This window comes from Carcharodon carcharias, chromosome 34, assembly GCF_017639515.1.
Source record: "Carcharodon carcharias isolate sCarCar2 chromosome 34, sCarCar2.pri, whole genome shotgun sequence".
Taxonomy (NCBI): Eukaryota; Metazoa; Chordata; class Chondrichthyes; order Lamniformes; family Lamnidae; genus Carcharodon; species Carcharodon carcharias.
Genome location: NC_054500.1, coordinates 20,506,441 through 20,516,591, shown reverse-complemented (window position 1 = coordinate 20,516,591; position 10,151 = coordinate 20,506,441). Strand labels below are relative to the sequence as shown.

At 43.4% G+C, this 10,151-nt stretch overlaps 1 protein-coding gene across 2 annotated transcripts in view; it reads right to left on the bottom strand.

The window, feature by feature from the left end:
- Positions 1–859: 859 nt before the first annotated feature.
- Positions 860–10,151, bottom strand: part of LOC121272610 (BTB/POZ domain-containing protein 7-like) — a 63,824-nt gene continuing 54,532 nt past the window's right edge. For both annotated transcript variants that reach the window (XM_041179284.1, XM_041179285.1), the window contains exons 9-11: positions 8,843–9,021; positions 6,232–6,606; positions 860–4,043 (exon numbers count right to left, since the gene is read on the bottom strand). In XM_041179284.1, the coding sequence (XP_041035218.1) occupies positions 2,940–4,043; positions 6,232–6,606; positions 8,843–9,021 (1,658 nt within the window). In that variant the 3' untranslated portion in view covers positions 860–2,939. The remainder of the gene's footprint in view (positions 4,044–6,231; positions 6,607–8,842; positions 9,022–10,151) is intronic.

Here is a 10,151-nt window from a genome sequence, read left to right as displayed (position 1 = left end):
CCTGTTCCCACTGGGTAAACTGATGGGATCGGACAGGACTCTGGCTTTAGCCCCATCCAATCTTAATAGCATGCCATCTGATCCTGTGAGATATCCACCTGGCAGATTAGGTTAAATTATACCCCTTCCACTTCCTGTCTATGAAGGGAAATATTTATTTTCCTCCCTCGTACTCCAGATTATTGTTGAATTAGGGAAGTGAACCTTATTGCTCAAGTCATGACGGAGTCACTGCCCCCACAGTCTGGTTTTGGGCTTGGTAACCCCATCAATAATAGTACAGGATATGTTCTTGGCCAATGCCACTCTAGCTGTTGAATGCAAGCAATTAAGTGGGACTGCCAATGGAGAAAACACTCATTAAATATTCAAGTGCCTTAACTGGTGTCCAGGGTATTAGATTAACCAGCTAACCAATTATGAATTAAACTTTAGCTGGAATTTGCAGGAAAGCCTACCTAATTTAGTAGCCCCAGAACAAACCCCTGGCTCTCTGGTGGGTTTTCAAAGCAAATCTTGTTTTTTTATTAATACAAAAAAAAACATGATTTCAAAGACCACTTCATCAAGTAGGGTAAGACAGCAGCAAAGGATTCAACAAACAGGGTGTTCTAGAAAAAGACAATACAATTTGCAGATGCACAGTTTTTAAAGTTGATATATCATATAAAAATATATTCAAAACATAATTTTAACTTCAAGAAGCCTAAATAAAAACTGCCCCTCTCAAAAGCAGTTTAGAAGCAACTTAAGGATAGTTAAAGTGGTGAGCTAGGTGGGTTACTGCGGCCTGGAAGAGCCAAGGCCTAGACAGAAGATGTAAAGGGCATGAGAGAACTCCCTGTGCTGTGTAGTGTTGTCGTGCTAGTACCAAAGCTCCTCTGGAAAATAACCGTTGTCGACTAAGATGTATTCTTATACAGTGCTCTCAGTTCAACCCCTCAAAACATCTCCCACCACCAGTGACAGATCTGTACCCAACTGTGCTTCACCTAAAACATCACACCACTCAGAAAACTTGAACCAAACATGAAGCAGAGTTTGAGGGGGGGGCAGAATCCATCACTGGTGCTGATGGGTGCATCAGTTTAAGTTTCACCCACATATCATTTAACATTTAAAATGAAATTCCTGGTGACACCCCTGGCTAGTTGATCAGTCAGTTCCTTCTATGTTGTGTATAAGTTGAGGTGCCTTTGGATTTTCACAAATAGGCCAGTTGGGAAACTGTGTTACATTGTACAGACAGTGGCTCTCCCCCCAAAAAGACTCAGCAAAAGGTATCATCATCAAAAGTGAAGGGCTAGCTCAGGTTTGAAGAACTTCATAACTAACTTTACTAACAAAAGCATTTTTCAGTCTATTTCTCAGCCTCTGGCTACAGAATACTGTTGATGAAATGGTAAGACCTGTGACTCGCAAAGATATCTACTTCCCTTTTATTCCCCTTCCCCCACCTCACCCCCCAAGAATCCCCATCTCCTTCCCAGCAACAAGGGCTGAGCAGCCAACCTGTTCAAATGGTGGTCCCTGATTTTTGAGTTTATCCCCTCCCAAATGGGGACTGGTATCAGAAACCTGCTTCGATCAGGCACGGAGTGGAAGCTAGTTTGTTTTTGTTTCAAGCGCGGACGGTTCAACAATAAACAGGAGTAACCGACGGTGAATGGTTTCTCCCTTGATCTCAATGCTCAGGAGAACTCAGTTTCACTCAGTGCCCTTTCTTCACATGCAATCCACAGGTCATTCAAACACATGCGTTTTACAGGTGAAGAAGGGAGACAGTGAGAGAGTAAAGGAGAAGGCATCACATGGATGCACTTGCCAGCAATCAGGCATGGAAAGCTGGTTGACCTTTCTTTCCTTTGGTAACATCGCGCACCATCAAGCTGACAGTGTTCAGTTAACTAAGTGCATTGTGGGAATCAAACTTGGACCTCTCTGATCTGCATGGCTGAAATTCACAATGAGCAGCAAATCTATGGCCATTAGTGGAGCAAATTCTTGTGACTGGCTGTCATGCCTGACAATGCTGACAAAAGGAACGCCCGCCTAACTTCATCTCTATCCCCAATACTCCTGGTCCTGATTCTAACCCACTGAGCCATTTTCTATCCTTTTATTTGTTCACTGGATGTGGGCATTGCTGGCTAGGCCAGCACTTACTACCCATCTTAATTGCCGTTGAGAAGGTGGTGGTGAGATGCCTTCTTGAACCGCTGCAGTCCGTGTGTTGTAGGAACACCCCCCCAGAGGAAGTTCCTACTGTCAAGAGGAAATTATCTTGTCATCAAATAATTCCTTGTGCGTTTCCCTATTGTTTCATCTTTCTTAATTGCTCTTTTGCTTGGATTTTGGAATACTTGAGACAGGAAGTGAAACCTCTTATTCCCCTTTCCCCAAATCTGTCCTCTTCCACTTTCTGATCTTGGCTATTGGTTGAAATTCCTCCACAGCCAGCTGCTGGGCTGTGTTGCAAAGGCTTCCCGTGAGCTCCCTCTTGAATTTTACCTCCCTGTGAGGATGGCCTGCCTATCGTGGACTGTCCCTAGTGATAGAACAGGTTGAGAATGGGCCACTCAATGGCAGCATCATCACGGGGCCAATGCTCTGTCTTTGCCCAGGTGCAAATGCAATGGCACTTTAAAAAAAATTAACATATTAACGGTCCCCAGCCTCAATCTGCCACCCCAACCTTCCCCCAAATGATTCATCTGATCACTAAGGAACATCCAATGTTCTGAGCAGATCATGTCCCAAGCAACACTGTCAGAGATGTCAGTGAGCTCACACTGAAAAAGCTGGACCATAGTCACCCAAGAACTCTCATCACACCATATTTTTTTCTTTTGTAAAGGGCACCCATTGCAGAATGGAGAGAGAAAAAAAGGGGAGGAAAAAATATAAAATATAACAGCTGAGGAATACAAATACCAGATTTATAGAGCTGATTTTTTGTAAGGAAAGTCTCTAGCCTCTGATTTACTTGGCTGTCTCTTGGAGTTCACGCTATGAGTGATGCAACAGTTTGATGGTGAGAGGAGGTTTGCCTCAGCTAGTCTTCTTCCAGAGGAGTCTTCGATGACCGAGATTAATGGCACACCAACACTGGGGCTGGTAGGAAGACTGCAAGTCAGGTCCGTCGTCATTGCTGTGCCATTTCCACCCCTCCGGTAAAGGTAATCACAACAGCTAGGCCCCGGGGAAGAAAGGCTGTCGGATTTTACTGTGGTCTGTGGGGAGCTCCGTTGTCTTGACTGAGAAGCTGGTGGCTCGCAAGTGAGAAAAGAACACTTGATTGGCGACGCAAGTCTAGGTCTAGGTTTCTGCTCTTCAGCTGGCAAACCATGTATCAAGTCCGTCCCCATCAAAGTCCCACCAGAGGTGGCTTTATAACTAGCTGGTTCTAAAGGCAGTTGCTGGTCAGATCTTCCAAGCTGTTGATGAATGTCAAGTAGCCTTTCCTCATGGGCCGGTAGCCCATGGGTCAAATCTGTGCCAGCAGTACAATGGACAACCTCTACTGTAGGTGATGGGTCAAGTTTTACTGAAGTCCTTTTAAGTTCTGGCTTCTCCTGAGGATCTGCAGATTCACTGTTCAAGGTCTCTTTCCTTTTTGACGGTGAAGTGGGGTTAATCTGACCTTGCTTTAAACCAGTGGGTGGTCTAGAATTATTCTTCAAGTCCTGACAGAAGATGTGACCCTTTGAAGGGGAAGAGGAAGGGGAAGGCAACTTTTGGGACAAAGCGGAGGATTGGCAAGAATCTTCAGGGGAAAAGTCATAAAAATCAGGGTAGTTCCAAAAGTCTACATGCCTTCGAGGTTTCTGCCCTCTAGAGTGCTTCTTCTTCCTTAGACTGTACTTACTGATACCCCGGTTGGAGCAGAGTGGTTCAGACGATTCACTGGTGGGCTCTGCAGAATCTCGACCAGTGTCAGTGATGGCCTTACAAAGCTCAGGGTCTTTGGGGCTCAAATTCTGCTTTGATGCAGCTGCCATGGCAATGTCAGGCATCAAGTCCTTAACCAAACTTTTGGAACTCTGTGAAGTCAAACAGTTAAATTAGACCATAGAAATTGTCAAAGTGAATCAACACTGTAGGAAGAATCATTATCTTTTGTATTAAAATTTGCACACACATCAGAATTAGTTTTTCCATTATAAATATGGAGATACTGCATCGCCACCACTGGTGGGAGGATGCAATTACAGTGTGACTAGTTTACATAGTTTCCATTATAGATATCAACCAAGGAATTTTATAATGGAAACATTGGGTATTATTAAATTGCTCAGTTATTCCCACTTTCTAACCTTGCATTACCTAAAGACTAAACTTGATCTTGCTTCCCCTATGCGCAATGCCACTGAACATCAAGTAGTAATATAATAAATGTATTATTTTCTACAGGAAAGGTGGCAGGACCGGTGGAGAGAGCAGTTAATAAAGCTTATAGATCTTTATTAATAGGGACATAGAGTACAAGAGCAGGGAGGTTATGCTGAATTAATATAAAGACACTCATTAGACCTCAGCTGGAATATTGTGTACAATTCTGAGCACCATATTATATGAAGGGTGCGAACACATTGGAGAGAGTGCAGTAGAGGTTTACAAGAATGGTTCCAGGGATGAGAAATTTCAGCTACGAGGATAGATTGGAGAGAGTGGGACTGTTCTCCTTGGAGAGAGGAAGGCTGACAGGAGATTTGATAGAGATATTCAAAATCATGAGGGGGCTGGACAGAGTAGATAGGGAGAAGCTGTTCCTACTTGTAAGAGGATCAAAAACAAGAGGGCACAGATTTAAAGCGGTTTGCAAAAGCAGCAAGTGGGACATGAGAGAAAACTTTTTCATAGGAGTGGTTCGGGTCTAGAATGCACTGCCTGGAAGTGTGGTGGAGGCAGGTTCAATCAAGGCATTCAAGAGGACATTAGATGATTATCTGAATAGAAACAACGTGCAGGGGTGCGGGGAAAAGGCAGGGCAATAGCACTAGGTCACAATGCTCATTTGGAGAGCCAGTGCAGACATGATGGGTCAAATGGCCTCCTTCTGTGCCATTCAGATTCTATGATACTATTATGTGAGGAAACAACAGCAACTGCATGTATTAATTTCTTTCACAGCACCCAAAGTGATTTATAGCCAATTGAGCACTTTTGAAATATAGTTGCTGTCAGAATGTAGTGAAAAATAGCAGCCAATTGCACACAACAATGTTCCACAAACAGCTATGAGATAAATAACCAGATGCTTTAGGGATGATGGTTAAAGGACAAGTATTATGGGAGAAGATGGAGGTGAGGTGGTAATGTCATTGGACTGGGAATTGGACCCAGGATAATCCTCTGGGAACATGGGTTCAAATCCCATCAAGGACAACTGGTGGAATTTAAATTCAATAATAAATCTGGAATATAAATCTAGTCTCAGTAATGATGACCATGAAACTATCATCAATTGTTGTAAAAACCCGCCTGGTTCACTAATGTCCTTTAGGGAAGGAAATCTGCCCTCCTTACCTCGTCTGGCCTAATTGTGACACCAGGCCCACAGCAATGTGGCTGACTCTCAACTGCCCTCTGAAATGGCCCAGCAAGTCAGTCAGTTCAAGGGCAATTAGGGATGGGCAATAAATGCTGTCCTTGCCATATCCCATGGAAGAATAAAGAAAAAGGAAACAGCTGGGATGCCAGGAGAATTCATCTGCTCTTCTTTGGATCATATATATTTTTTAATAGCTACTTAAGATCAGCACCTCCAACGCTGCAAAACTCCCTCATTTTCCAGCCAGCCAGTCTAAAATCCACTAATTGAATATAGGGCATTGCTCCATTCCTGGGCTACCCGATTCTATTTCACACTTGCCAACACCATTTTTTATAAAATCAATTGGGTGATTGGGCTGGAAAAAAAAAATTTGAACCGATGCATTAACTGGGGTAATGAGGAACATGTATGCCTTTTGTGACCTCAGGATATTCCAAAGCATTTTACAGACAAGCGTAGTTACTGTTGTAACACTGGAGTAGCAGTCAGCCACAAACAAAATGGCGCAGTTTATCATCAAGGTGGGCCTCTCTTGTTTTGCTCCAGGAACTCTTGGAAGGTTTAAGTTCTGCAGCAGAGGTCAGCAAGTACAATGCAATACACAGCAGTGGCATTAGTGAAACACTGCAGGGGCACACACCCATCTGAAGTGAGTAGTGTGTAAGTATACTTACAGGGACCTGCTCCTCGAGTGTCATGTGGCTATCACTGGGCTCCTCGCAGTTAATGGCCCTGATGGAGGCCTGCACCGCCTGCTCTGAAGTCCGAGAGCCAGAATGTGGCTGCAAGTTAGCACGCAAAGCACGGCATGAGGTAGGCTGGCTGTCTTCTTTCTTTTCACTGGGCTGTGTGCATTCTCTCCTGGGTGTTGGAGGGAGATGGTAGGGAGGAGGAGGGGGAGGGAGTGGGGGACTGAAATTCCTGAAAGGATCCAGGCTCAGGATGTTAGTTTCCTTGACTGGAGTGGTCCGACGGGAGTTTGGCTGGCGTTTTGCGAAGGTTGGGCTATCGATGCCAAGGTGCTCATTAGGAAAATGCACTGCAGGATACTGAAATGGAAAGAAAAAAGTTGTGGAAGGAACATTAGATCTCTTTTAGAGAAAAATCAGCCTGTAAAAAAGTAATACAAATCTGAAATACAGTCAGAAAACACTGGAATTACACAGCAGGTTATCAACATCGGAAAGGAAAGGCTAACATTTCAAATTAGTTCTACCATGGGTGTACGCTCAAAGAGTAAGCCTCCCTTTCTCCATTCCACCACCAACAGTAGACTTTATTGAGTGATTTAATAAAGGAATTTAAAAAAACATTATTTCTGACTGAAGCCTGGAAAGTCTCCAGTATTCACCATCTTTGTGAAGTTTAAATTATTTTTTAAGAAGGATAGTAACAACAAGAAATTGCACATATATAGCACCCTTAATGTAGTAAAACAGCCCATGGCACTTCACAGGAGCTTTATCAAACAAATTTGACACAGAGGCACCTAAGATGATATTGGGTCAAATGACAAAAAGTTTGGTCAAAAAGGTAGGTTTTAAGGAGCATCTTAAAGGGGGCAAGAGGTTTAGGCAGTGAATTCCAGAGAATTGGGTCTTCAGAGCTGAAGTCATGACCATCAATGATGGACTGAAAGGAATGAGGACATGTGGGAGGCCAGAGGTGGAGGAATACGGAGATCTCAGAAGGTTGTAGGTCTGCAGCAAGTGGTAAGAATCTGTGACCGGTTTTAAATCCATGAGGTAAACCTTAAGGCTTAAGGAATCTGCGTGCAGGTCTAGTAACTCTCGTCAAAAATCACTGAGGCTCTAAGGAAAAGCGTCAAGAAAGAATTCATGTAGTTTAGAGAACGAGGAAAAGGTGTGCATTCAAAATACAGATTCTAGGAGATAGACAAATTAATCCTATGGTTTGAGAAACCAGCGAAGAAACATTGTAACTTAGGATTTGAGATACGACTTAAAACCTTTAAGGAGAAGCTAGATAAACAGATGCGGGAGGAAGGAATAGGAGGATATGTTGGATGAGAAAGAAAGGCTTGAACTTATAGGGTGGGAGGAAGTTCGCGTGGAGCATAACACCAGCATGTTGGGCCGAATGGCCTGTTTCTGTGCTGTAAATATGCCATGAGTCTAAGTAACAATCATGTATACCCACAGCATTCATTAGCCTAGTGATATCGTAAATACTATCCCACATAAACTTGAATATTAAAGACTTCTAATCTCAGGTGTGATGGTAATGAGAAACTTACTACCACAGGGTGTGGTGCATGCGAATAACACAGGTGCATCTAAGAGGAAGGTATATAAACACTTGAGGGTAAAGGTAACAAGAAGGATATATTAATGGAGTTCGCTCTGGGTGGTAAGAAGCTCTTGTGGAGCACAAACACCAGTATGAACCTGTTTGGGCCAAATGACCTGCTTCTGTGCTTATCCATCATGCAAAGGTGGTCGGCAGTTGATAAGAGCAGCCAGACAATCTGATTCTAGGCTTCTAGAATTGTGCTTTTCAGCTCAGTCACTAGATGGTGCCCAAGAGCAGCAAAGGTTGGGGTGGGGGTTTCACTCCCTCAATTAGTTGGCAGACTTGGGGAGAAAGTGCAATACAGCAACTTGGAGAAAGACAAGAAAGCTAAGATCAGGAACTCTCCACAAGGGGGAGCACAAGACAAAGAAAACACAGTCTTAAGTAAGAAGAGATCAAAACAGTGTTTCATTGTACTTAGTAAATTACTGACATCTCAAAACTCAATTCATTTTTGTTTCTGACATTGACAGTGCCTTCAAGCTTCTGTTTGATCTGTTTAGTTGACCAAGCGCGAGAATGGTTTCCCCACAGTTGCAAAGTAAGCCTGCAGAGGGAACCTCCGACATAAGACTGTCAATTTAAGTCAGTGTGCTCAACGAAGGGGGGAAAGAAACAAAAGCAAATAAAAACAAAGTCAAAGTGGAATAAAATCACCTGATTCGATTCCTATTCGTACTATCACAATTGCTGCACTAAATTGGTCTATTAAATATAGAAAGTTATTAAAGTGGCATGATCTAGTACAAACGCAGATCAATTATGCAGTGGACATTCTCAACAATTAGCTTCTGTAAAAACACTACAAAAATTAAATCACTGCAACCAAGAAAGATTTATAAGTAACAGCTTTAGTTACAAAAACAACCTAAAGGTTTCTTTTAGCCTCTAGTTGATTAGCTTCCACGCTGCTCCACAATAAGTCCCTCCTCCACCACCCTCTTTGCAGATACTCCAAATGTAAAAGGTTACCTTTAATAATTCAGTGGCCACATCAGGAAGGCCGAACTCCCGGACCACGCGTAAATAGACAGCCCCGGTGACAGCTGCCCCAGCACCAATGTTTAAAGTGTAAGCCCTCTGCACCTGGTCGCTTTGCCAGATCTCCTTGAGCCGTCTAAACATGGTTTTAGCCACATCTACTGGAGGCACTAAAGAGAGAGAGAGAGAGAGAGAGAGAGAGAGAGTCACATATCGGTTAATAAGAGCGTGATACAAGAGCTTTCTTTTCTAACTCTTTCATGGGATGTGGGTGTCGTTGGCAAGGTCAACATTCTTTGAACCCCCCCCCCCCCCACCACACACAATTAACTTTGAACTGAGTGTCGTGCTCGGCCATTTCAGAGGTGTAGTTAAGAGTCAACCACATTGCTATGGGTCTGGAGTCACATGTAGGCCAGACTGGGTAAGGATGGCAGATTTCCCTCCCCAAAGGGACATTAGTGAACCAGACGGGTTTTTACAACAATAGATGATAGTTTCATGGTCACCGTTCCCGAGACTAGCTTTCAAATCCAGGATTTTTTAAAAAATCTATTAATTGAATTTAAATTCCACCATGTGATGGGATTTGAACCCACGTCCCCCAGAGCATTAAACCTGGGCCTCTGGATTACTAGCCCAGTGACATTACCACTATCCCACCGTTTCCCCATAAAGTGCTTGGTGAATGCTATACATGACCAATTTTGTTTCTACTTGACTCCTATCTTTGATACTATAGAAACCAGGTCATCAAGAGCAATCCTAAATGTGCCGAGCAGGTCAGTCTCACACACAGTTACAATTGCAACGTGGTTATTGTGACGTGTGAGCAATCCGCCAATAGCCCAGAGACATGATTTCAAGTCCCGTCACAACAGCTGCAGAATGTAAACTCAGTTAAATACATCCGGAATAAAACGCTAATAGCATTAATGGTGACTATGAAACTACCAGGTTGCTGTAAAAATCCATTTGGTTCACTAATGTCCTTTGGTGAAGGAAATCTGCCATCCTTACCCAGTCTGGCCTACATGGGACTCCAGACCATAACAATGTGGTTGGCTCCTATCTGCCTCCTGAAATGGCCTAGCCCGAGCCACTCAAGGCAGCAGCTCACCACCATGAGGGCAATTAGGGATGGACAATAAATGCTGGCCATGCCATGAAAGAATTAAAAAAAAAGGTAAATTGAACTTCCCAAAAATCTTTGGGGACACAAATAGCGACTTTGCAAGAACTGCGACAGTTGGAAGCTGCATTTTTGCAACTGTTGCTCCCGTGAGGGGATGATTATTTT